Source organism: Cervus elaphus, chromosome 5, assembly GCF_910594005.1.
Source record: "Cervus elaphus chromosome 5, mCerEla1.1, whole genome shotgun sequence".
NCBI classification, from domain to species: domain Eukaryota; kingdom Metazoa; phylum Chordata; class Mammalia; order Artiodactyla; family Cervidae; genus Cervus; species Cervus elaphus.
Genome location: NC_057819.1, coordinates 27,279,755 through 27,306,478, shown reverse-complemented (window position 1 = coordinate 27,306,478; position 26,724 = coordinate 27,279,755). Strand labels below are relative to the sequence as shown.

The 26,724-nt window shown below is 53.6% G+C and overlaps 2 protein-coding genes and 1 pseudogene across 4 annotated transcripts; 1 reads left to right on the top strand and 2 right to left on the bottom strand.

Moving 5' to 3' along the window:
• Positions 1-631: 631 nt before the first annotated feature.
• On the bottom strand, positions 632-6,470 carry NOC4L (nucleolar complex associated 4 homolog). Its single transcript, XM_043902159.1, has 15 exons — positions 6,227-6,470; positions 5,776-5,896; positions 5,174-5,280; positions 4,800-4,907; positions 4,495-4,644; positions 4,311-4,410; positions 4,197-4,231; positions 3,801-3,851; positions 3,599-3,710; positions 3,302-3,362; positions 2,793-2,903; positions 2,480-2,640; positions 2,311-2,393; positions 1,906-2,019; positions 632-1,803 (listed from the first exon to the last, which is right to left on the bottom strand). Exons 1-15 carry the CDS (start codon positions 6,425-6,427, stop codon positions 1,684-1,686), a joined length of 1,635 nt encoding a protein of 544 aa, XP_043758094.1. The 5' UTR covers positions 6,428-6,470; the 3' UTR covers positions 632-1,683.
• DDX51 (DEAD-box helicase 51) lies at positions 6,466-13,037 on the top strand. Of its 2 annotated transcripts, none has more exons than XM_043902158.1 (15): positions 6,466-6,769; positions 6,856-7,007; positions 8,859-9,009; positions 9,320-9,465; positions 9,551-9,622; positions 9,716-9,822; positions 9,988-10,096; positions 10,167-10,312; positions 10,475-10,673; positions 10,752-10,867; positions 10,956-11,072; positions 11,258-11,359; positions 11,475-11,538; positions 11,650-11,784; positions 11,969-13,037. In XM_043902158.1, the coding sequence occupies exons 1-15, from the start codon at positions 6,466-6,468 to the stop codon at positions 11,993-11,995; spliced, it is 1,947 nt and encodes a 648-aa protein (XP_043758093.1). In that variant the 3' UTR covers positions 11,996-13,037. The 2 variants fall into 2 exon arrangements, with proteins under 2 accessions (XP_043758093.1, XP_043758092.1); XM_043902157.1 differs by having other exon boundaries at positions 11,162-11,359.
• Positions 13,038-17,626: 4,589 nt separating this feature from the next.
• On the bottom strand, positions 17,627-26,179 carry LOC122694019 (annotated as a pseudogene). The gene is made up of 2 exons (XR_006341081.1): positions 25,890-26,179; positions 17,627-19,822 (listed from the first exon to the last, which is right to left on the bottom strand). The product of XR_006341081.1 is annotated as a putative tRNA (cytidine(32)/guanosine(34)-2'-O)-methyltransferase (transcript).
• Positions 26,180-26,724: the final 545 nt, after the last annotated feature.

Here is a 26,724-nt window from a genome sequence, read left to right as displayed (position 1 = left end):
CTGGAACTAGATACAGACAGTGACCACACACCCATGAATGCATAAATGCCACAGAGCCATGCATTTTAAAGTGCTTAATTTTATGCTTTGTGGACTTCAACTTTTAAAATTTAGTGCACCTCAAATATCAGATGGGGCATACTTACACCAAAAACGTATTCGTTGTGTATCTGAAAATTTTAAAAGCTGATTGTAAAAACTCTGACCCAAGCCAGGAAATAACATCCCCAGTGCCACAAATAACATGCCTACATGGGGTGGGGGTGGGGGGCGCACCCGACCTCTCCTAGAGTGTGGGCAGCACACGGGATGTATTTGTTCTAGGAGTACAGAGACGGGGAAAGAGAAAAGACCCCAGCAGGATACCCCGCCCTCCTCCTCTCCAGCCCTGCTCAGTTCTCACCACCCGCCCACTGCTCACCTGCAGCCACTCAGCCAGCCTCATGGCCCCTGGGAAGGGCATTCTCAGCCCCTTTCTCCAACAGGAAGCGGGAACCTGCCCAGGGCCAACCATCGCCAAGGGCAGCTGCCTGGGGGTCAGAGTGGCAGTGGGCGGGCATCCCCGAGCTGCCAGAGTGAGGAACTGCGGGGAGCACAGGAGGCTGAACCCAGGTAAGACCAAGAAAACGTGTTCGCATTTCATAATTTATTTAAAATTTTTACATCCTGCTATTTTTCAAGAAAAGCGAGACTCAGGCCCGTCCAGCACTGCCCCCTGGTGTCCCGATGAGGCCATGGCAGCCTCTGGACACTCTTGGTGCCAGGCTGTCCGGGACCCTGGAAACCACTCACCATGAACGGGCATGAGGGCCCCCAACCCCGAGGCAGGCCCTGCGCCCCAGGGACAAGGCGATCTCCAGGGTAGGGAGGAGCGTCCCTGGGTCTCTCAGGACAGCGGGGCCGTGCCGTGTGCTGCTCCCAACGGGGTGCTGAGCGCACACTGGGACCCTGGGCCGGCAGTGAGGGTCCCCGGAGACCAAACTGGCTGAACTATTCCCTGCTGTGACTCCCAGGGTGTCTGCTGTGAGCTCCCGCCCTGCTCCTCTGGACGGGGGTGCAGGCGGAGGCGGGGGAGGGGTGTGCCCAGAACATGGTGGGGACAGGAGGCTGCTGGGGGCAGCGAGGGTCTCTCCCTGCTGGGCTTGAGAGCCACCGCCTGCTCCCTGCCCCCGCCCCAGCTCGCTCAGTCCCTGCCACATGTAAGCTAGCACCAGTTGTGTGCTTGAATAAACCAGTTTCTTAAAGAAATGGGGTCACTGCTGTAGATGGAGAACCAGGGATCCATGGTAAAACAGGAGACTAAAAAAAAAATAACCACCCTGGAAACACAAGCAGCTGCTGGCCCGTGGCCAAGGTGCCTGCTCTGCTCAGGGCGTGGAGGGGCTGGAGGGATGAACCAGCATGCTTGTAACTGCCCCTGGGGGCAGGGACTGCTCCTGTATCCTCCCCTACATAAACCCCCACCTGTATCCCCACCAGACTGCAGAGAATGGAGGGTCCCTGGGTAGCATGTTCCAGCGAGGCCAGCAACTGCAGTCATGAGGGCACGCTGCCAGCACTGACCCCAGCCCCACAGGCACAGGAACGGGGGTGGGCTTCCCTAGACCCCCACCCACCAGCCCACCCGAACAGCTCTCCTATGAAACCACTTCTGGGGGGTGGTGGGGAGCAGGGTGCACAGGGTCAGCTCAGTGTGAAGAGCTGGGCACAGAGGTCCTCCCGCCGGCCCAGCAGGCCCTGCGCTGGGATGAACTCCAGTGGCACCGACTCAGGCCCCTTCTTCTTCAGGTCCCGCTCGAAGATCTGCAAGGAAAGGATGGACAGTCAGTCTGCGCTGTGCCTCCACGGCCACCCCACCCCCCGTCCCCCCACCCTCTCCACTGCAGCCCCGCCACATGTCCTCACCTCAAAGGCGGTGACCTCCAGCAGTGGGGCAATGCTGACCTCGGGCACGGACAGTGCCTGGTTGATGGCGCTGGCGGCCTTGGACACCTCAGGGTGGTAATGCTGCTGGAGGGCCTGGAGGGACACATGGGATTTCACCAGCCCTCCTGGGGCAGCCCTGAGCAGTGGACATCTCAGCGCTTCAGCAGCCCGGGGAGGGGGACAGAGTGGAAACTCCAGACAGAGACAAAGACTCCCCTGGGAAACCAAAGTGATGGGGCAAGATGGGATCCCGGAGGACAAAGGCCAGAGGAAGGAGCTGGGCAGACACACAGGCGGAGCTGGGCGGGTGGCCAGGAGGAGCGCCCCAGTAGGGGCGGCTCTAGGAAGCTCAGGGTGTGATCTGGGTAGTCAGGGTGCCCTCACCTGCAGCTCCCACAGGGAGCTCTCCAGGGCTCGGCTCTGGGCCGGGTCCTCCTCTGTGGGGTCATAGGGGTCGGCATCCAGCTCTAGGAACAAGAACCAGGGGTGATCTCCACTCGTCCCCACGTACTGGCCTCGCAGCCAGGCCTCCTCCACCTCCAGCTACACTCACCAGGGCCCCGGGGCCGATGCATGAGGACCCGGCAGGCTGGGTGTCTGCGCAGCAGGTTGCAGATGAAGGGCAGGACCATGAGCAGGGCCTCAGGGGGTGCCGTCAGGGCCAGGCGGGCCAGGCGCTTGGCGAAGGCAGCCACCAGGTAGGCAGGCAGGTGCCTGGGCAGGGCCGTGGGCATGAGACCCTGCTGCCCCCTGCACCGGCCCCCAGCTCCCCTTCCCACCCCGCAAGCTCGGTGGGGCTCAGGTGGCCCCTGTCACACTGAGCCAGGCCGGGTGTCCCCTAGTTCCACCCCCACCCCTGTACTCACGAGGACGACAGGAAGAGGTCAGCCAAGTGGAAGAAGCGGGCCCGGTACTTCACGTGGAAGACGGACGGATCAAGGAGACCATACAGCTTCCGGTAGAAATCAGGGTACTCCCTAGGGGGTGAGGTAAGTGAGGGGGCACGTGTGGGGAGAAGCCACAGAGAGGACAGATCGGAACCCCAGCCCGGGGGCTTCCCTGGTGGCTCAGTGGTAAAAAAATCCGCTTGCCCATGCAGGAGACTCGGGTTCGATCCCTGGTCCAGGAAGATCTTGCATGCTGTGAGGCAACTAAGCCCGTACACCATGACTATTGAGCCTGTGCTCCGTAATAAAAGAAGTCACGGCAACTAGAGAGTAGCCCCTGTCTGCCTCAATGAGAGAAAAGTCCACGTGGCAATGAAGAGCCAGCACAGCCAGAAAGAGATTAATTAAGTTTTTTAAAAAATGCCAGCTCAGGTCAAGGACAGACAAGTAGAGCTAAAAGGCCCACAAACCCCCAAGCAGACACTCACAGGTTATGTTTATGAATCAAGATGAAAAGTCCATTCAAGGCCAGCAGGCTGATGGCTCCACCTACAGATAGACACAGCCATGAGGCCCCAACCCAATAGCACCCTGACTCCAGGGATGAGATTCCAGCAAACCCAGAGGCCATCTGCCAGGTGGGAGGTAGGAAAAAACCTCCAGCACAAATACTGCTGACCAGCTGGGCCCCTGCTCTCAACCCTGCTCGATGCCAGCATCCAGGAACGCAGCGCACCACCCCATGCCTGGTCCCGCTCTGGGCCCACTGGGCATCTCCTGCTCACCGATGTCGTAGGCGCGGGTGAGGAAGTCGATCATGAGGCTGGGCTGCGCCAGGTGGGGCAGGATGGAGTCGTGCATGATCACCAGCACCTTCTTGCAGACGCGGAGAGGCAGCTGCGGGAAGCAGCAGGTCAGGGTGCCGGCTTCCCCATTCGGAGAGCCCCGCACTGGAGCCCTGCCCTGGGTCCCTCCCCCTCTCCCTACCTGGTGCTTGAGGAAGCGGAGCCACATCTGCTGGAAGGCCTTCCTGTGTTCCTGCGAGGAAGCAGCAGGGGTCGAGGTCGCCCATGTTCGCAATCCCGCCCCACCCTCCTCCTGCCTCCGGTAAGTAGGAGACAGGATCAGGATCAAAGGAGTCGCATCGAGAGAAAACCTCCCTCGGGGCCACAGGGTCGGGGTTCACAGCCCACCCTGGAAACAACACTCAGCACCCAAGAGGTCTGGGCAGGTTGCCTCTGACCTCCGGGAACCGTGCCTGCGGGCATCCTCTCCCCCGTGGGTCCTCCTGTGACCCCGCTGTCAAGGCTAGGAAGGAGGTGCTGGCCCAGGATCAGGTGGTTCCCAGGAAGGCCAACCACCCATCTGTCCAGGGAGTCTCACCTTCAGATGAATGACCTTCCACTTGTCTGACAGCTCTGTAAGGAATGCAAGGGGTCACCAAATGTGTGACCCAGCCGGGCCCCTCCTGCCCACCCTCCCACCCCCGACACTCACCTGTGTGTTTCACATAAAAGCTGGAGAGGGTGCCCTCCTGGCGGGGCAGGCTCACGGAGGACAGCAGCATGAAGGCATTGTTCCAGAAAGCGAGGGGCACCTGCCAGAGGCCTGGCCTGAGCACCTGGATGCTGCACGCCCACTGCCTCCTCCCTCCCTGCTCCCAGGGACCCAGGCGGCTCACCTCAGGGCGCCCATCGGTGGCCCGGGCCACGGTGTCGGAGGCGGCCTGCATCGTGTGGTAGCGGATGTCGTCGTGCTCCAAATACTCCCGGAACTGGGAGAGGAGCAGGGAGCGGTCCTCCTCTGGAGATAGGAGGCCTCCCACCACCAACTGCATGTGGGGAGCGGGGCAGGGCAGTGAGCATCTCTCCCACCCCCGGGACAGGCAGCCCAGGGGTGGCACTCACAGAGCAGAGTCTAGGGCAGCTGCGAGAGTCCCCTCAACCCTACAACCCACAGATGGCTGGGGGAGACCCCGAGACTCACCCTGAAGAGCTGGTGGGGGAACAGATAGTTGCCTTCCCACTTGGGCTGCTCCAGCGGGTGCTCACCCTCCAGCTGCACAAACTTCATGAGTGTGCTGAGGGCCAGCTCCTAGGAGGAGGGGTGGCAAAGGGACCACGCTGCACACCCACCACACGTTACCCCCTGCAGACAGGCGCTTAGACCTGAATGCCTGCAAAACCACACTCCGGGCAGAGTCAGGAGACAGAACCCACAGCCCAGGAAACCAGCCACAGAAAGAGAGAATATCCTTACCCAGAGAGGGGTCTGCAGTCACAGCCCCAGACCCCTGCTGTGCAGAGAAGGTGGGGCAGGGGCGGTGCAGGTAAGAGGCAAAGCCAACCACCCCAGCTCACCTTGACCTGAAAGGAGAGGTGAGCCAACAGCTCCCCCAGGCGGTTGCAGCAGCTCTGGTACCGGTGCCGCATCCACACCTTGTATTTGCGAGTGGCCCCGCGGGACCCTGTAGGCAGGACAGGGTGGTCAGCCCACACCCTGACTGGTGCCAGCCCCAACCTCCCCCTGCCTTCTACTCTGGGCAACCAGGGAACGAGTGGAAACGAGTCACTGTGGCTCTGGACCTGGGGTGGGACCAGCACGTTCCCACAGGCAGGCAGGGCAGGTCCTACTTGGACCTACTTAGGCCCTCTCTCTTCACCCCAAGACCCAGACATCCCAAGGAACAGCCACCTAAACCCAAATCTTTGTGGTACTTACAGTCAACACTCCACAACGTCAAATCCCACAAGAGGCACGAGACACAGGTACACCCCACCCATCCTTTACTTAAACTCGGCTTAAAAGTCTGTATTACCCATCCCTTTCCCCAAATACAATCCCCTGATCCCACCCACCTGCATGGCCCATGACGGAGTTTGGGGTGGGTTTGGGGGGCTCATTCCATGTCAGCAAAGTCCCTCTCCAACCCTGTCAAGACCAGGCCCTCCTGGACACTCACCTGTCAGGACTATCTCCTCAGAGGGCAGTGGGCCCACAAACAGTTCTCCTCGGGCCAGCAGGGCCCCGAAAAGTCGGCTGCATGCATGCACCGCTTCCTGGATCTCCTCCTGGTCCTCAGACTGTGGGGAGGTGCCGGTGTTCGCAGGGTGCTCCGTCAGGAACTGTGGCCCCTGCTCCCTTTCCCGACCAGGACCTCAGCTCCATCACCCTCCACCCCTGATCCCGGCGTGACTCTCCCATCCCACCTCTGCCAAACCTCCCCGACCCCCTCCAACCTAGAGCCCTGCAAGGCTGGAGAAAACTTCCAGTATAGCCCTGGACTCCACCTCACAATTATCTGCCCCCATCCGAGACCAAGTCCCACTTCGTCCGAACCCGAGGAGACCCCCATTCTGGTCTCTAACCCGCGGACCCGGCCGCGACCCCAGCCACACCACACATGCCCCCACCTGCAGAACGGCCAGGATGTCGAACACGGCGTTGGCCTCGCCGCGGCTGGCTAGCACCGCTTCCACTAGGTGGCCCAGCGCCCGTCGCGCGCCCCCGGGGCCGGCGTCCCCCTCCATGCCGCCACCCCACGCGGGACAAACCAGACCTGTCGCTCCGCAGCCTGGCGCGCCACTGACGTCACGCCCCGCCCGCGCCGTCATCGCGGCGCGCCGGGCAGGAGAGGCGCGCGGTGGCCGGCATGGCGCTCTTCCACGTCGCGCGGTACGCTGGCCCCGAGGCGGCCGGGGCGGAGGCAGAGGCAGACAGCCGGGCTCGCGCGCTGCTGGAGCGGCTGCAGTGCCTGGCCCGAGAGCGGCAGCTGAAGAAGCAGCCGCCGCAGGAAGCGCCCGAGGAGGCCGCGCAGAGCGCGCCGGCGGCGGGGAAGCGGCGGCGACGGCCTCGCAGAACTCGGAGGCGCGAGGGCGGCAGGGAGCCGGGGAGCCCGCCCGCGCCCCCCAACAAGCGGCAGAAGACCGACGACGAAGAAGAGGAGGAGGGCGCAGGTGGGGCCTCGCGGGGCGGGGCGGGGTCCTGAAACTCGGGGCCGCGTGTTGCTGACAGCTGCCCCGGCCCCGCTTCTGCCGCGCAGAGAGCAGTGAGGAGACACCGGCGGAGAGCAGCGTGGGCGCCGAAGCCGCACGATCGCTGGAGGGCCGGGGCGGACCGCCCCCCGAAGAGGCCTCTGGGGCCCTAACCCACGCCCTGGTGCTCGGGGGCTTCGGGAGAAGCAAGGTGCCAAAGGTGAGCAGCCCGGGGAAGGCTGCAGAGCTGGGGTGACTGTCGTTAACGCAGCTCGTGTTCGTGGAACTGGAGGACGGTGCCTGCACCTGGTGGGTGTCAGGTTTGTGTTCAGTGAGTGGATTCCTGAGTAGACGAACTACTGACGCCTCAGCTGTTTTGTCTGCGGTGGCTACTAATCGTTTGAGTTCTGTGCAAGTTCAGCATTTCTACCTTCAATTGTAAAAGTTCTCTTTTTTCATAATCTATAAGATCGACTTGGTTTCTGTGCTGTTGTCACAGAGATCTCTAACCAGCTTCGCTTCCTTGGTGCACATTTAAGGAGGTTCTACAGTGCTCACTTGCTGACCAAACAAACAGGAGATTCTACCTGGGAGTTGCAGCTTTATCTTAGCACAAGAGATTTCAGTAAATAAATACTGGAGCTAAAGGGTGTTTGGACGGTGACAGTCACTAGAAAGAATAAGAGAGGCTTGGCAGAGTCCATGTGAAGAGATCCACTTTTTTTTTTCTTTTAGTTTTATCAGAGTATTGTTGATTTACAGCATTTTGTTCATTTCTGCTGTATAACAGAGTTACTCAGTTATATATTTGTTGTTCAGTCGCTCAGTTGTGTCTTACTCTTTGCCACCCCATGGACTGCAACATGCCAGGCTTCCCTGTCCTTCACCATCTCCCACAGCTTGCTCAAACTCATGTCCATTAAGTCGGTGATGCCATGCAATCCGTCTTGTCCTTTGTCGTCCCCTTCTCCTGCCTTCAGTCTTTCCCAGCATCAGGGTCTTTTTTAATGAGTCAGCTCTTTGCATCAGGTGGCCAAAGTATTGGAGTTTCAGCTTCAGCATCAGTCCTTCCAATGAATATTCAGGACTTATTTCCTTTAGGATTGATAGGTTGGATCTACTTGCAGTCCAGGGGACTCTCAAGAGTCTTCTCCAACACCACAGTTCAAAAGCATCAGTTTTTTTGGCACTCAGCCTTCTTTATGGTCCAGTTCTCACATCCATGTATGACTACTGGAAAAACAATACCCTTGACTATATGGAGCTTTGTTGGCAAAGTAATGTTTCTGCTTTTTAATACGCTTTGTCATAGCTTTTCTTCCAAGGAGCAAGCATTTTATATCCATTCTCTTTTTTATTCTATTCCCATATAGGTTATTACAGAGTATGGAATAGAGTTTCCTGTGCTGTAGAGTAGGTTCTTATTGGGAGATCCATGTTGAGTTGGGATCTGTCTTTCTTAAAGACAGAAATCAGCCTAGTTAAGATCGGGGAAGAGGAGCAGGGAAGTGTGTGCCAGGCAGAAGGCCGGATTGGAGCAAAGGCCCTGAGGTAATAATGAGCTTAGTGTATAAAAACATGAAGGGGATTGTATACTTGGGGGGGCGAGAAACTGCCAGGTCATGGGGCACTGGAGCTGTGGCTCAGAGCACAGATATTTTTAGAGCATGAATGTTATCGTAGGTGCAAAGGTAAGTCCCTGGGTGGTTGGTTTGGCTCAGGAAGTGGCGCATTTTGGATTGTATTTCTCAGTTCCTTTAAACCTCACATGGAGAGTGAGTTGTGGGGGTCAAGGAAAAGCTGGGAAAAGCTGGGCACTCTCTGATGGTCCAGTGATTAGGATTCCACACTTTCACTGCCAAGGACCTGGGTTCGATTCCTGAGGGTTCAATCCCTGAACAACAATTCAGATCCCAAAAGCCGTGCAGAAAAAAAAGAGCTGGGAGAAGGTTAAAGCCTTGCCTGTTTCTACAGCCTCTTTAGCCTGAGTGTTTTGAGTTCTTGGCTTCCCAGCTTGCCCAGCTGGCTCTGGAGTATTCACCTGGTCTTTCTCTTCTGTCCTTTGTGATAGGTCCAGCCTTTCCTGCCAGTGTGGTTGGCTCAGCCAAGCTGCGTTGGAAAGAATGTAACTGAAGGCTTGGTGCCTATTGAAGACATCCCTGAAGTCCACCCAGACCTGCAGAAGAAGCTGCGGGCACAGGGCATCTCATCCTACTTTCCAGGTGCCCCAGCCCTGGGCAGGTGGACGGGGGCAGGGGTGGGGTTCCTTCTAGAGCATGTTCAGAGCCATGCAGGGCCTCACTCAGCAGCTGCCAACACAGGCAGCCCCTGCAAACGTCCAGTGTCAGGTGTGGACTTGGTCTCAGCACCTTCAGCCTCTTCGACACTCCTGGAGGCCCTGGTGCCGACCCTGAGGGAGAGCCCAGCCTAGAGGTCACAGACGGGGAAGAGGCTATTTCTGGCCTCAGAGCCTGTGCTAATCCTGGGTCTCCCTGCACAGACATGACCTGCCTCTCGCCCTTCCCTGTCCAGTGCAGGCTGCAGTGATTCCTGCTCTCCTAGAGAGCACAGCCAATGGGTTTCTGGTCAGCAGAGGCGGCTACCGGCCTAGCGACCTCTGTGTTTCTGCCCCAACGGGCAGTGGGAAGACCCTGGCCTTCGTCATCCCTGTGGTGCAGGTGAGTGTAAGGACCCCTCACCCTCCGATTGGGCATGCAGGCAGGGAGCGACCCTGCTGACATGGGTGGTCGTCCTCCTCTGCAGGCCCTGCTACATCGAGCTGTGTGCCAGGTTCGTGCCCTGGTTGTGCTGCCAACCAAGGAGCTGGCCCAGCAGGTACGTGGACCCCATGCCTGGAGGTCAGATCTAGGGTCTTTGTTGCTGCAGGGGGGCCTCAGATCACACTGGTGATGGCCACTTCTCTCCCAGGTGAGCAAAGTGTTCAACGTCTACACGGATGCCACTCCTCTTCGGGTGGCCCTAATCACTGGGCAGAAGTCGCTGGCTAAGGAGCAGGAGAGCCTCGTGCAGAAGACGTAGGTCCCACTGGGCTGTGGGCACCTCGGGGAGGCAGGCTCACTTCGTGCAGCTGAGCGGGAGCCATCTGGCCCCAGGGGAGCGGCAGCAACTGCCGTCCACAGGGTCCCCACGTAGGAGGGGTCGGTGTCAGGGGACCCTGCTGAGCCACCCTCTGCCCACAGAGCAGATGGCTTCCGCTGCCTGGCTGACATCGTGGTGGCCACCCCTGGCCGCCTGGTGGACCACGTCGACCAGACCCCAGGATTCAGCCTCCAGCACCTCCGCTTCCTGGTAGGTCGCCCACTTGGAGGGAGGCCCGGGCCTAGAGCTGAAGCTGACCTCAGCTTCCTGTCTCCTGCAGATCATTGATGAGGCCGACCGCATGATCGACAGCATGCACCAGTCCTGGCTGCCGCGGGTGGTGGCTGCCGCCTTTCCCAGCGAGGGCCCAAAGGGTCCCTGTGCTGTGCTCCAGAGAACACAGCCCCGGGTGGTGACTGCTGCCAGGTACCAAGCCCTGAGCTCGCTCTGCTCCCTGCAGTGGGACTGCCAGGGGGGCTGCCCTGAGCTGGTCCCTTGAGCTGTCTCCCATCTGAGATGCTCCCTGCTGGGCTGGAGGGGCTGCTGGTTGGGCTGTGGCTGCTTTTGCAGTACCCCATTCCCTTTCAGCATGTGCTGTCCCCAGATGCCCCTGCAGAAGCTGCTCTTCTCAGCTACCCTGACCCAGAACCCCGAAAAGCTGCAGCAGCTTGGCCTTTACCAGCCCCGGCTCTTCTCAACGGGGTCAGCGCACAAGGGCCCCAGAGACTGCGACATTGACATGGACGGCGACTCGGGTGGGAAGTACACCTTCCCCACAGGGCTTACGGTGAGCAGGGGACTGGGGGTGGGGAGGGGGTGCATCTAGGCACCCGGGCTCTGGCCAACCCCGTGCTGTCCCCCACAGCATCACTACGTGCCCTGCAGTCTCCGCTTCAAGCCATTGGTGGTCTTGCATCTGATCTTGGAAATGAACTTCTCACGGGTCCTCTGCTTCACCAACTCCCGCGAGAACTCACACAGGTGAGGCCTGGCTGCCCAGGGTGGGGCAGGAGCGGAGGCAGAGGTGGTTCTGGCCCCAGCCCACTGGGCTCTGGCTTCTCCCACCCAGGCTGTTCCTGCTGGTCCAGGCTTTCGGGGGTGTGACCGTGGCTGAGTTCTCCTCCCGCTACGGGCCTGGCCAGAGGAAGAGCATCTTGAAGCAGTTTGAGCAGGGGAAGATCCAGCTGTGAGTACCTGGCAGACAGGCCGGGTCCTGCTCTGGGGAGGGGCGCTCACTCAGGGGTCAGCTGGGTTCCTGAAGGTCTCCTGGTGCAGGAAATGTGCCTCTGGACTTCATGGGAGTGTCCCCTGCGGGAGGTGTTCCCCGCTCCTGGCCTCGGACAGGACCCACAGCCCCTTGTATCCCACCAGTCTCATCAGCACTGACGCCACGGCCCGCGGCATTGACGTGCAGGGCGTGCAGCTGGTGGTCAACTACGATGCCCCCCAGTACCTGCGGACCTACGTGCACAGGTGCGGGCCTGACCCTGGGTCTGGGGGCAGGGGTGGCCTGGAGAGGAACCACAGTTCCCTCAGATCCCTGAGGGGCTGGGGGCCAGCACTCTGCAGCAGCTGTGCTTGGTTTCAGGGTTGGAAGAACTGCCCGGGCAGGAAAATCTGGACAGGCCTTCACGCTGCTCCTTAAAGTGCAGGTCAGTCCTCGTGGTCTCAGCAGGAGGCCGGGGCTGGGTTCTACCTGGGGCGCTGGGGGTGGGGCAGGGTGGGTGGAGATGAACCTCTTCCCCTCCTGTGCTTCTCTCCAGGAGAGGAGGTTCCTCCGCATGCTTGAGGAAGGTGGGGTGCCCGGGCTGGAGCGGCGTGACACCCCCAGCGAGCTCCTGCAGCCGCTGGTCCCACGGTACGAGGAGGCCTTGTCCCTGCTGGAGAAGGCCATCAAGGTGAGGGGCCGCCCGCGGGGCTCGTCTCTCGGGGCAACCCAAGGTGGAGGGAGGAGATGGGGCGGGGAAGCCCACAGCCAGGCTCTTTCTGAGCAGGCGCGGGGCATCTCGGCATTGGAGGGGCAGGGCTGGCGCAGGGAGTGAGGGGAGGTGGTGTGGGCCAACCCTGTCTCCCCTCCTGCAGGAGGAGCGGAAGCAGAAGGCAGCCTAGGCCAGGACTGGGGACACACCAGCAAGGGCGCCCTCCTTCCTGGAAAGATCCTGAGCAGTGGCTGCCAGATGCCTGAGCAGGAGACAGGGATTCCTCAGTTCCAAGAGTCTCGGTCCCCAAGTACTCTGCTGCCTCAGGCCAGGCCCCGGCACACACACGAGGCTTGGCCCAGGCCCAAGACTGGCAGAGGGGCACAAGGTCACGTAAGTTCCCGTCAGGTGTCTTCCTGGAAATAAGGCTCCAGTGAAGCTGTTCACACTCGCCCAGAACTGACGGGGTGGTGTCTGCCATGCGTTAGGCTGTAAGTTGGGGGCCAGCCTTGAAGTGCCTTCAGGAATGCAGTTCTTCTAAGGACCTGAGCCACCACCCCGAGTGGGAGAGGTGGCCCTGGGTCCCTCACTCTTGGGGTGAAGCACTGGCCACTTGGTAGCCGTTGCTGAGAGGCATTGCAGAGACCAGAGGACGCGCTGTGTGGTCATCAGTGCTTTACTTCATGACTATTCGTGTGAGATGAACATCTAGAAAATGGCTTCGGAGCACCAACCACTGGCTGTGAGCAAGCCTCATTTCTAAGGCTCATATGCTGACATTCAAGTGTTAAACTGGGGACGAACTGTGGCTTCTCATCTCTGCCTGGACACGCGTCAGTTGTTTTGGCAGAGCAACAACCCAACCCACGAGTCCTGGCGCCCCGGGTGCGCGGTCACCGCATCAGGGAGGCGGTGGCGGCTACCTGCAGCTGCACTGCTTCTGCAAAGTCCCTGGGAGCACGGGGGCCTGCTCTCTGGCTGTGGTGAGCCTGTGTGTTGGAGGGACACGATCACAGGTGGCTTGGCTCACACCTTCCTGAGGAGCTGGAACCAGTCTGCACAAGTGGGGGTGGCGGGGGGCGGAGGCACGGTTGTAGCCAGTGGTGAAGCAGAAGCCTCTGAGTCACTCACTTGTCAGGAAACATCAGGTTGGATGTGTCCAGTTTATTGAAAAACAGTGCCCAAAATTACCTGAGTCTTGTTTCTGATAAATAAACAGCCCCTGCTGACTAGCTTTTGCTCACAGAAGGTAAGGTTGACTAGCATCAACTTCCAGGAGGTGGAACGGGGAATGCTGTAGACCCTCTCCCTAACAAAACTACTGGCAAAATCATAAAAACATAGCCACTTAGAGTTTAGAGATTGTCCTAAGGGCAGATAGCAAATGGAGAAATTTTCTCTAAGAAAATCCAGACAAGGGCCAGCTGTGTTTGAGCTCCCGCACCACCCCACCTCCCACCTCAGCCCAGCATGGCGGAGGCTCCCCTCCCGGTGGGTTTGGCCAACAAGCCATCAGAAGGTGCCTGGTGTCACTGACCACCCAGGAGGTGCACACCAGACACCGGCCACCCCCCGCAGCAGTCAGCCGGGACAGCACAGGTGTGGCATGGACACGGAGACGGCCCCGCACGCTGGCACTGCTGGTGGGTGTGACCTGTCATCCATGCAGCTGCTGTGGGACCCCAGTCCCACACCTGGGCACACGCCCCAGAGAATGAATGTGTGTGCACGCAGGACAGTGTTCCTCCTAACAGCCAGGGAGTGGAAACATCCCAGGTGTTCATTACCTGATGAATGGATGAGAACACAGGGTGTGCGCACACTGGAATAAAAGGAATGAAGTGCTGGCATGGGCTGGGGAGGGGCAGGCGAGGGCAGTGGCTGGTGGTGGGTGCAGTGCCCCATGGTGATAGGATTATCAGAAATCCTGGATTGCCCCTCAGCTTGCCCTTTTCTTTACATTCAGACACTTGTATCAGAAGAAGGTGACTAAAGACAACAGCTGAGCCTGAAAGTTTTATAATAAATGCTAGCAGGACAAAAAATTCCAGTATCATGTATACTGAGTATTGTGGAGTGGCCAGGCTTGCCCTACCCCACTGTCCCAGCAGGGCCCCAGGGTATGCACAGGGGCCCCGAGCATGTCCACAAGTTCTGGGAAGGGGTGCAAGTGGAGGGGAGGGTACGCCTGCAGGGATACGGGTGGAGGCTCTGGGTCAGGTCAGCAGAGAGGGCGGGAGGCCAGGAGGCCTCAACCGGGGGCCAAGGGTGCCATGTTCTGAGGGCTCCATGCAACTGTGCCCCTGAGCAGCGGGAGAGTGGGGAAGGGGTCTGAGTCCTGACCTGCTGGCATCCTCACTTCAAGGAAGTAGCCAAGTGACCACAAGGAAACTGGACATGGCTTGCCTTAGACTTCGCTCTAAACTTGGAGATACAGTCGACCTGCAGCAGCGCCTGCACCTGCTGGGCCCCAGGGCCCTGGGTGTCTGGGAGACGGGAGGGAACAGTTTTTCAGGTGGGCTGGAGGTACAGGTCACTTTTTGGTGCTGGTTTCAACAGTGACCTGCTAGGCATTTTATCTGGAATAAAAAAAGACTTCAGGAAAGAGTGAAGTAGGAGGGATTAACAGTGTAGTAAACCAATTAAACGAACTCATAGAAAAAGATCTGTCATTACCAGAAGCAGGGACTGGAGACGGTTAAAAGGTACAGACTTCCATTTATTAGGTAAATAAGTACCAGGGATGTAATGTACATGACAAGTATAATTAACACACTATAGGTTATATATGACATGTAGGAAAGTTGTTGAGAGTAGATCACAGACTTCCCTGGTGGTCCAGTGGCTAAGACTCCACACTCTCAATGCAGGGGACCTGGGTTCCATCCCTGGTCGAGGAACTAGATCCCACATGCCATAAGTAAGCGATCCTACATGTTCTAACTAAATCCCGCATGCTACAGTGAAGATCAAAGATCCTTTGTGCTGTAACTAAAACCTGGCATGACCAAATAGATAAATTATTTTAAAAAGAGTAAATCCTGAATTCTCACCATAAGGAAAATTTTTTTTCTATTTAATTTTCTATCTACATGAGATGTATGTTCACTAAACAGTGTGATAATCATTCCATGGTATGTGCCAGATTATACTGTACACAGTGCTGTATCTCAACTACATCTCAATAAAACGGGGGAAAAAGGAAAGAACGGGAGAGGGTGGGAACGTGGCCCACCAGCAGTGGCCTTGGGCCCACCCAGCAGCAGGGTGGGCTGGCGGGCACTGAGCTCACCAAGGAGCTAGGGGGACCTAAGACCCCAGAACTGCATCCCCGGGGGTTTACGAACTGAGCACATTCCAGGCTGCCCCCAGAGCAGGGGGCCTGGTGGGGACCCAGCAGTCCAGCAGCTGTGCTGGTGGTCATCTGACGTCCCTGGGCAGGCTGATCAGCCCTCCTATGTGACCCCTGGGTCAGGCCAGAAGACAGCGTGACCTCAGCGCAACCACTCTGCTGCCCTCGCCCACCTAGGGGTGCAGGGCAAGGATGGGGAGCGAGCAGCTCCGCCAGATTGGGGGAGGGAAGGCAACAGCAGGTCCTGTCATCCAGGAAAGACCCAGGTGCTGCCTCTCGGCTGGGGCTGGGGGAGGTGCTATACCCTGGGGCAGCAAAGGCTCCCTCCTGCTACAGAACAGTCTAGAATGTGCCCACAGGTGCTTCTGGGAGCTTTCCTTGGCAGGTGTGTGAAGGGGGTGCCCTGGCCTGCCAGCTTCCCCTCCCCCAGCACATCGACACCTTCTGATACAAGAGACAGAAGAGGATGGCGAGGCTATGGCCACAGCTCTGAATACCTGCCTGTGAATCCGCATCTCCACTCACAGCATCACAAGAGCCAGGCATGAAAAGGCAAAGGAGGGGGCTGTCGGGTATCACCCAATACTCCATCCACGACTGGACACTTGTCATCACCCTACAAAACTATGTGTGACCACACAAGTCCTAAATAACCAAGGGTCCAGCTCACGCTCCCCTCTGTGAATCCCTATCCCCGTCCCACTCCCCCACAGATCTAATCCTAACATTTCTTTTGGAATTATTTTATAGACACCAGATCATGTGTCTCTGCAATAGAAATGTGCTCAAAAACTGACCACAAGACTCTTAAGTACTCAAAAATAATCTGGATTGATAAACTGGTACAATTATTATTGGTATGTAAGTAATCAAACTGACAAGTGTACTATGGTTATAGTAAATAATTACTAAATATAAAAAGTGAAATCTAACAGATGGAGAGGGCTATTCTATTCTTCAATTAGTTCCTAGATCCACAGGATTCAATGTCAACTCTTATTGTTTTCCAATTTACAGATCAAAACACGGAAAAAACTCCCATCCCCAAAATAAACTGATGGGATGAGAAAGAGCTTTGTTGTTGAAACGTTCCTCAATCCTTTGCTCCCTTTTTGAGCTCTCGGGTCTGTGGTCCAGACCAATGCCCTCCCAGCTGGAAGGACGAGTCCTGCAGGTGGAGACAAAGCAGAAGCCACCACCTGGCTGGAAGCAGCTACAGCCCCGGCCCCAGCCCACATGAGAGCATCCGTCCTGACCTGTGCCCACAGCAGGCACCTGCGGGCACATTGGGCAGAGGGACGGATGAGGGGTGTGAAGGCTGCAGAGGCCACTCCCCTGAAGCCATCAGCGAGGCACTCCTCGGAGCCTCTGTTTATCTCAACACCAGCAAGAACCTTCTGGTTCCCAGAGTTATCACTGAGAAGTTAGCCAGGCTTTCTCCACACCCTCTCAGTCACTAATTTTCTAATGGACTGTTTACTTTCCCACGAAGCTTTAAGGAGTCTGCAGTGGAATCTGCATCCAGCAAAAATCACCCCCCACCCCGCCCCCCACCCCCAGCCTTTCTTTTCTGGGCAGCTTGTGGGATTTTAGTTCTCCAACCAGGCCTTCAGCAGTGAAAGGTTGGAGCCCTAACCACTGGACCTCCAGTGAAAGTGTCAGTCGTGTTTGACTCTTTGCAACCCCATGGACTGTAGCCTGTCAGACTCCTCTGCCCATGGAATTCTCCAGGCAAGAATCCTGGAGTGGGTTGCCATTTCCTTCTCCAGGGGATCTTCCCCAACTCAGCAATCGAACCTGGGTCTCCTGCATTGCAGGCAGACTCTTTACCATCTGAGCCACCAGGGATCTGGTACTGGACCACAAAAGAAACCCCAAATCTTTTTGATGCATGGGATTGTGAGTGTTGAGAAGTTATGAACAGGACATCTGCATCACCCCCACATCTCCAATGGCCCTTCTGAGCTCAATCCTTTCTCCCCACCCCCATTCCACCCCCAAAACCCTCAAGCTATAGTCTGACCCTATAGTTTTGCCATCTCCAGGATGTCATATAGGTGAAATCATACAGAATGCAGGGGCTTCTCTGGTTGCTTCCTGCCTGCTAATGCAGGAGATATAGGAGACATGAGTTTGATCCCTGGGTTGGGAAGATCCCCTAGAGAAGGAAATGGCAACCCAATCCAGTTCATGGAAAATTCCATGGACAGAGAAGCCTGGCCGGCTACAGTCCATGGGGTCACAAGAGTCAGACACGACTGAGCATGCATGCATGCACAACTACAGAATGCAGCCTTGTGTGTCTGGCCTCTTCCTTTCTGCACAGTACACTTGAGATCCCCCTGCTGTCCCAGCACCAGCAGCCTGGTCCTGCTTCCTGAGGGCTGTGTCATCATCTGGAGGGAACACAGTTTGCTTCTCTGTTTGTCAGTTAAATGACTGGGTTGCTTCCAGTTTGCGGAGATTATGAATAAAGCTGCTCTAAATGTTTGCATACAGGTGACTATGTAAATGCCTGTTTTCACTCCTCTTGTGTGAACAGTGAGAAGTAAGCTTGCTGGGTCAGAGAGTAAATGATGGTTTAAATCAAACAAACTGCTTCCAAAGAGGCTTTACACTTTCAGGTGCCCACCAACAGAGCGCGAGAATGGGCTGTCCTACATCCTCAGGAGCCAAGGTCTTCACTGTTGAGCCAGTCTAACAGGTGCATCCTTGTATCTCACTGCTGTTTTTTAAATATATGAACTTTTAAAAATCAGTACATCTAATTTTGAGATCTTATTCAAAGTAGTGGCCAACATGAACAACATTTTAAGATGCCCACAACTGTAACACAACACAAAAAAGTAACTGATCTGTAGTCATGGGAAAGTTGCAGGCATTGCTTTTACTGTCATGATTCGCTGCCAGCATTCAGATCCAGAGTAAAGCTAAAATTTCAGCTATATCTGTGAAAATAAAGATGTAATATTTTCTTCCACTAAGTTCACCGATACCGCTGACCTCTACCAGGGTTTAGAAGAACTGCTTTCAGAGTAAATTCTGGACACATTCAGGACACACGGCTGCAAAGATTTAGAGAAGAGGCAAGACCCTATTCAAGAATCCCCTCTGCAGTACAGACACACGTTCTGTGATGTTTCTGTCCTTGCTGTGTTTGTGGTGGTTGCTGGAGGTTCCCACTTGGAGCCTTTATGTTCAGGACTCGCTGACGATGTATTTGAAAACAGGTTCATCAACTCAAGTAATAGTTTTCCTTGAACAGCAAACAGCTTCCAAGTCCTTATCAGATTGCCAGCTTAGTTAACATGTTAAGGGGAACAATTCATTTCACTGTCTTCCACCTCAGAGGTCAACAGGGTGTGACCTGCAGGGCGGCCAGGGATGGGGGCAATGTGGCCACTGTGCTGATGGGGTAGTCCTGGGGGCAGACCTCCTTGGCCAGCCGCCCCTTCTTCTTCAATACTCAGGCCTCCTGGTACGATGGTGAGAGGGTGTGGGCTGAGTGGGTGGAGTCTACTCTGAGCCGTCTTCTAGGTCCTGTGGGTAACTGCAGTCTGAATCATAGGCGCTCTGGACCCCACAGGTCACAAACGGCACGATGATGCGGGTGGGGCCATCTAATTGGTTGAAATCTGGATCGTAAGAGTGGTCCAGTAGCGGCTTGGTCAGGTCGGGCAGGAAGCCCTCAGGAGGGTCATAACCCTTACAGACAGCAAAGGCCTCAATGCTGGCGTTCCGGCTGCTCCTGGGCTTGGCACAGAGCACACTGGAGAAGAAGACACGCAGCTGGCTGTAGATCAGTGTCACATCCCGGCCTCGGAAGATCTTGGCCACAAAGCAGCCCCCTGGCTTCAGAACGTGTGTAGCAATGTTCAGAGCAGCTAGGAGGAGCTGGGACTGCATATACTCGTCGACGTCGTGGAGGCCGGTCACATCAGGGGCCCCATCGCACACCACTAGGTCCGCGGGGCAGTCCTCAAAGTGCTGGACGATCTCCTTGGCAGTGGACAGCTGGGTGATGTCCCCCTGGATCTGTACCACGCCTGGGAGTGGGGCCATAGCCTGCAGATCCACAGCCACCACGTGGCCAGAGCCCTGGCCCCCAGTCTTCTGACTGAGCACCTGGCTCCAGCCGCCCGGGGCCGCGCACAGGTCAACGGCCCGCGTCACGCCTTGGAAGAGGTGAAACTCCTCGTCCAGCTGCAGCAGCTTGAAGGCGCTGTGGGCACGCCAGCCGTTCTCCTTGGCGAGGCGGTGATAGACATCCTGCTTGTCCTCTGATGTCCGGCCCATCTCACAGTTTGTCCAGGCACCTGCCAACAGTAAGCTCAAATTTTCGGAGTTGGGAGAAAAGGAATGAAGCAGGTCGCCACTCCAGGAGCAGTACGGGCCTCGGCGTGAGGACAAACCAGTGAGAAGTTACAGGATTTCACTTTGTGTTCTCAGTTGATCTGAGTATCTGTCGCGGATGCCTAAGGGCCACCAGAGTGTGGCAAGCCTGTCATCAAGGAAAGCGGTGGTTTGTGCGAAGCCGAGACCAGACCTGAATGTACCATGTGAGTTCCAGTATCTCGTGCCTATGTGGCCAGTCTGGCGAACTCTCTCACTGCTGTTCTCAGGGGGCACACGTTCAATCCGTGGTCAGGTCAGGAAACTCGAACCCTGTATACCACATGGCATGGCCAAAAATGAAAGAAAAGAAAAATGAATTATTTCTCAGTAAGTTTTCACAGTTCTTCATTGTGAAATGATAATACATACACAATATACTGGTCTCTGCCCCCAGCTCCTGACACAGAGCTCCTAGAACCCATGGACTCTCCTGAGTGGTAGGGCTGCCAGGAGGGTCTTTTGTTCTAACCAGGTGACTCTTGGTGGGCTCCTGGCCACAGGATGGTCACCAGAAAGACTAAACTATGGTCGGAAGCTTGGAACCTTCAGCCTCACTCCCCATCCTCTGCGGAGTGGAGAAGGGCTAGACACTGAGTTAATAATCAGGCCCAAGTAACGGGACCTCCACTCAATCACAAAAGGACAGGTCCAGGGAACCGTCTTGGCTGGTGAATGCAGGGAGGTGGGGAAACTGGAGCCCAGCGAGGGCACAGGGGCTCCACACCCCTTCCCCACTCTGCTCTGCCCCATGAATCTCTTCCATCTGGCAGTTCCTGACTTATACCCTTTAATCATAAACCAGTAACCTAGGAAGTAAACTTTTCCTGAGTTCTGTTCTAGCAAATGATTCAACCTGAGGATCATGGAATCCTCCGATTTATAGCTGGTGGGTCAAAAGGCCAGGTGACAACCTGGGATGTGTAACTGGCATCTGAACTGAGGTCTGAGGGGCTCTGCGCTAGCCTTGGGCCCTCAGCATCCAACTGCGCTCTGCCAGGACAGCTGGCCAATGTCATGGGAACCTGGAGAACTGCTTGGTGTGGGAAACCCCACACATCTGGTGTCAAAGTGTTGTCAGTACAGAAGATGGGTGTTTTATTAGTACTATTATTTATATATTCTATGTACTTCATAAGCTGTGTCTTTTGCAAATGTTTTCTCCTAGTAACTCTTTTCATTCTCTTAATGCTTTTCACATAGCAAAAATGTTTTTAAGTTCCACTTTTTTTTTCTTTTATAGATTGAGCTTTTGGTGTTGTATCCAAGAAATCTTTTTTAAAACTTTTCTTTTTGGCTGCACCAGGTCTTCATTGCTGCACATGGGCTTTCTCTAGTTGGGGCAGGTGGGGGCTACTACTTGTTGGGGTGCCCCGGCTTTTCATTGCAGTGGTTTCTCCTCTTGTGGAGCATAGGCTCTGGGGACCTGGGTTCAGTAGTTGTGGCACACAGGCTTAGCTGCTCCCGAGATCAAGGATCAAACCCATGTCCCTTGCACTGGCAGGCAGATTCTTATCTACTCTACCACCAGGGAAGTTCCAAGAAATTTTATCCAAGGCTACAAAGATTTTTTTTCTGTATTTCAGAATTTTGAGTTTTACATTTCTGATCCATTTTGCGTCCATTCCTACGTATGGTATGAGGTAGGGATTGAGATTATTGCCATAAAGTTTTCAATTTCAGTTGTTTTAATTTCTAGATCTGGTTCATGTTTTCAGCTGCTTGGTCTCTGATGGCCCTGTCTCTTCTCCATGCTTGCTATTTCCTCCATTTGCTTCTTTCACCATATTAAAAACACTTTGCATATCTTATTCTAGACCCAGCAATTCTAGCATCTAACATATCTTCAGCTGTGAGTCTCTCACTCCTGAGGCCTCTGTGCTATGTAGACTGTGGTTTTCTATTATGAACGTACATTCTGGGGGGTCCGCTGGCCTGAGGCTTGGAGGTGAGAGTTCCTCCAGTAAGGCTAACATTTTCTGAGGCCAGCCCTCTGGGCTTAGACATGGTGCTAATGGCTTCCCAGCCCTCATTCGGTGATTATTCACGAGAACACCATCATCCCATGTGACACAGAGGGAACTGAGGCTGAGAGGGGAGCCTCCTGCACAAGGACAAAATGCAGTTGGTATCTTCAGCCCCTCCACTCCTTCACAACTTGGGACTAAAGCCCAGGACACAGGTGATTCCCTATTTCCAAATGCGCTTGAATAAAGTACATGTATTATAGACAAATGTATTTTGTAAGATGTTCAGATCTCATTTCTTCCATCCCAGTACATCATATAAATTCAAGGGAAACATTTTTAAGTTTTTCAGATCACATTACCTGATACAGAATTTCTTTTAAAGATTTTTATGTGAACCATTTAAAAAGTCTTTATTAGTCACAAAATTGCTTCTGTTTTGTTTTGGTTTTTTGGATGCATGGCATGTGGGACCGCAGCTCCCTGACCAGGGATCAAACCCATACCCCCTGCATTAGAAGAAGTCTTTTTTGTTTTTTAAATATTTATTTTTATTTATTCATTTGGCTGTACCAGGTCTTAGTTACAACATGCAAACTCTTGCTTGTGGCATGTGGGATCTAGTTGCCCAACCAGACATTGAACCTGGCAGCCCTGCATTGGGAGTGCAGAGTCTTAGTCACTGGACCACCAGGGAAATCCCTACAAGGTGAAGTCTTAACCACTGAACCTCCAGGGAAATCCCTGATATAGAATTTCTATGCAGAAAAAGTCTCAAACTCAATTTGAAGGAAAAAAAATTTTTTTTAATTTATTTTTCTGCATCTGGTCTTACTTGCAGCAGCATTAAGTGATCTTCGTTGCTGCCTGTGGGATCTTTAGTTGTGGCAAGTGGGAGCACGGAGTCTTAACTACTGGACCACCAGGGAAGTCCCCAAAACTTTTTCCCGAGTTGTTTTTTTAAAATTTTATCAGTGTACAGTTGAAGTGAAAACTTTCTTAATTATATACAAAAAGAAACAGATGCCATAAAGGAGAAAACGATTATGTAAAAATGTTCTGTGGGTTTGTGTTGTGTTAGTCGCTCAGTCGTGTCCAACTCTTTGTGACCCCACGAACTGTAGCCCACCAGGCTTCTCTGTCCATGGAATTCTCCAGGCAAGAATACTGGAGTGGACTGCCATTCCCTTCTCTAGAGGAACTTCCTGATCCAGGGATCGAACCTTGGTCTAGTGTATTGCAGGCAGATTCTTTACGGTCTGAGCTACAGGCAAGTCCTATGTTCTAAACAAAGTTAAAATGTTCTAAACAAAGTAAAAAGACAAAAATAATCAAGGGGAAAATATATGCAATAATTTATAGCTGCAAAGGGAAAATATCCCTAATATAAAAAGAGACCCTACAAATTAGTAAGAAAACAACTTACTGGGAAAATGGGGAAGAGTCTGAAGGGCATTTACAGAAGAGATCATGACAGCGGGCAACAGCAGCTGAGAAAAAGTAATATAGCTCAACAGCGGGATGCCCTTTCACTTACTCAACTGGCAAACCTTCATGATGCCAAGGGTCCTCCCCTACATGGCACATAGGAATGTAAGTTGCTGTATTTGGGGAGAAATATTCTGTCAATACCTGTTAAAGATTTTTATAATTTATTCATTTTTAAAACTAATTGTTTATTAAACTTTTTATTTTATACTGGAGTATGGTTGATTGACAATGCTGTGATAGTTTCAGGTGGACAGCAAAGGGACTCAGTCACACATACACATGTATCCATTCTCCCCCAACTCCCCTCCCGCCCAGGCTGCCACGTAACACTGAACAGGGTTCTGTGCTGTACAGTAGGATCCCTAAGAAGAGTTTAAATATGTGTATCTTTGACCCATTATCCTAACTTAGTTCCTACTAATGGGAATCTATAGAAACAAAGCAGCACGACCTACGTTTTAAAATACTTACCTCAGCTTTCAATGGCTAAAACCAAAGATCTCTCTTGGTAAACGTCACAGTGCACTTGAAAATACGTGGGTTATTTTCAAATATCTTTTGATATTGATTTCTAACATAATTCCACAGTGATAACAGAACAGACTCTGTATGATTTCAATACCTTTATACCATGAAATTTTTGCACCTTGTTTTATGTTCCTAGATGTGTTCCAGTGTCTCCTGGTTTATACTCTATGGGAACTTGAATAGGATTTTTATCCTGCTATTAGGTGAAAATTGTATAAATCTTAATTATGTTGAATTGGTTCACAGCATTTTTCAGGTCTACTATATCCTACTTTTCTGTCTACTCATTCTATTATTTTTGAGAGCTTGATAATGAAACAAAATCCAACTAAAAATCTTAACTTATCTACTTAAAAATAATTGTGATAGTGGATTTATATGTAACTTTGTTCTGTATTTTCCAAGTCTCCTGTAAATGTGTTATCATGCTTTCATAATTTAAAAAATTAAAAAAAAAATTTTTTTAATACTTACCTCAGTATGACTCTATAGTGGCAAAAGCCAGACTCTAAGTGAAAAACCCTTCAATGGGGAATAATGAAATAAATATAATATATGTTCACTGTGGACTATTATCAGTCATAAAAAGAATTAAGTTGTTTATCTCTTGACTTGAATAGATGCTGGAGATCTATTATGTAAGGAAAAAAAGAGGGGTGGGGTGGGGTAAATAGGTCTAAGAAGGACAAAGAACAGAAAGGAATTCTTATTTTTCTATGTTGTTTGAATTTTTATGAGAATGTATTTTGTAATATTTAAAAACTATGTAGGACTGTCCTCGTGGCCCACTGGTTAAGACTCCATACTTCCAATGCAGGAAGCACAGATTCAATCCCTGGTCAGGGAAGTATGATTCCATATGCTGTGGTGTGGTCAAAAATAAATAAATAAAAATACAAAAATAAGCCAGGTGACTTTCCTGGTGGTCCAGTGGTTAAGAATCCACATTCCAATGCAGGGGGCATGGGTTGGATTCCTGATCAGCGAACTAAGATTCCACATGCTGTGGGACAACTAAGCCTGCAATACCACAACTAAGATGCAATGCATCCAAACACATAAATAAATAAATAAATGAGTACTTTAAAAAAGTAAGTCAGACACAAATATGTAATCTCTGGGGCAGTTGGAATGAAACAAACACAACAGAACAGCAGGAGCTGGGTTTTCCTTCTTCTTAGATTACCTCAGCACCACAACTCTGCATCGAGAACAATCCTTCACCACTCTCCTCCACATGGTCGGTGTCACCAAAACTTTGAGGGACCAAGCATCATTTTAGATCATTTTGTTCTCCTAGTCAAAACGTGTAGTGCCCCATAGTTCTCAAGGTCATTCCTGAAAACCATATTCTTACACCACCCAACAATTGATGATCCTCCCAAAACTTCCCCAAGGACCCCCACATTCCTTTATCATCAACTTTCAAATATTAAAACTTCATTGCTTTTGATCATCCATAAAGGAAATTGTTATGATGATCATTGATATTTAATTATTAACATTATGAACGATCAGTGGTGTATCAACAGGCCCAGGAGTACACAGAGTCACACCCAGAAGTACTCTGTATCACACTGTTCTCATTAAACCTATTTTTCTTCGCAATCTCATCTGCTACATATTGGTAAAGGAGAAAGTTCTATTTATCTATTACCTCGACGTCAACATTAAGTAGGCACTTTTATAAATAAACTAACAACATGTCCATTTGCTTTGCTAAAGGTTAGAGAAATATGTGTGCAATACCTGAGGCATTTTGTAGGCGTTGGCCGTCTCTACACAATACACAAAGACCCTAGGAAGATTTTAAGATTCGACATAGCATCTGGAAAATAAACCTGGTTTTGAGAGACCCTCCACGCCCTCAGTTCGGCAGACGCTGAGACAGCACGCATCATTCTCAGACCCCGGCACCGTTGAGGCAGGGGAACCGTTAACCCAATATGGCAGCTTGGGAATCTAGAGCTTTTTCGCACGTGAACTGCGAGCTACGCGAAGCTAAACCAGGTTTCCGTGAGGACGGAAGGAATCCGTATCAGCTTCGGGGACACACTTCCGTCCCTGAAACTGCGCAAAGGTGTTCGCAGTTCTCGCTGGGTCCTGGGGAAGGCCTCCGGGGAGAGAGGGTGGGGAGGCGCCAGTACCGAGGACAGCGTCCTCCCGGGGGCGGCTGGGGGCACCCGGGAGGAGAGTCACCAGCGCAAAGGTCACCGGGTGGGGGGGCGGAGGATTGAGGGTGAGGTGGGCTGGGGGAACCGCGGGGCCACGGGCAGGCCCGGGAGCTGAAAGCTGCGCCGCCATGAGCGCCTCCCCTGCCCCACACCCGCTTGCGGACAAGCTTCTGCACTCACCGTGGCTGCCCGGCGACGCGGCGGCGAGCGCCAGTCGGGGCGAGAGCTGCGTCAGCCGGAAGGGTGACCAGGCCCTTCCAACTTACCAGCAGGCCAGTCTAGTCAAGTGCGCAGGCGCAGCGTCGGCTAAGCGGGGCGGGGCGAGGGTGTAGGAACCGGAAGGAGAGGCGGGATGCGGGCGGGACCTGCGCGCCGGTACCTCGGTCAGCGCCTGCGCACTCCTCCGGCCTTGTTCTCCCGCGGTCACCAGGGCCCAAGCCCTCGTTCAATCATTCCGTTTTGCATCCAACTCGTCCCTCCGCTCCTCCCCCGTCCCGTCCACCCCCTCATCACATACTTAATTACCTGTTAACGTTGACGAAGCACATCTCGTAGTTGCCCTGATAGAACCTGCAGTCTAGGGAGGCGGGGACACACATCAACAAGTAAATGACCAATTAGAAAATAAGGCTAGGCCAGACAGGACGAGCAGCTTGAGAAAGGGAGGTGATGGTTGAGTGCCTATTTTCAGTTGGGGGAAGGGAGTCAGAAAATACCTAATAGGCTAAGCTGGGATTTAAAGGTCCACAGGGATAATTTGTTTTCTCTTGTGAACAGGGGGATGGTCTAGTGTGTCTATCCCTGGTTTAACTCTTGCTGCCACTAAACACCATCTGCACTGCAGACAGGGTGAGCTTTCAAAATTGAAAATCAAGTCGTCTTCCAGGTTTCAACCTTCCCCATTTGCTTAGGATGAAATCCAGATTGCTTGTCATGACCTTGTCCCTGTTTCTGCATGGTACTTACACTGTTCTGAATTCTTCTATTACCTGTCTGGAGTAGGAGAATGTAACCT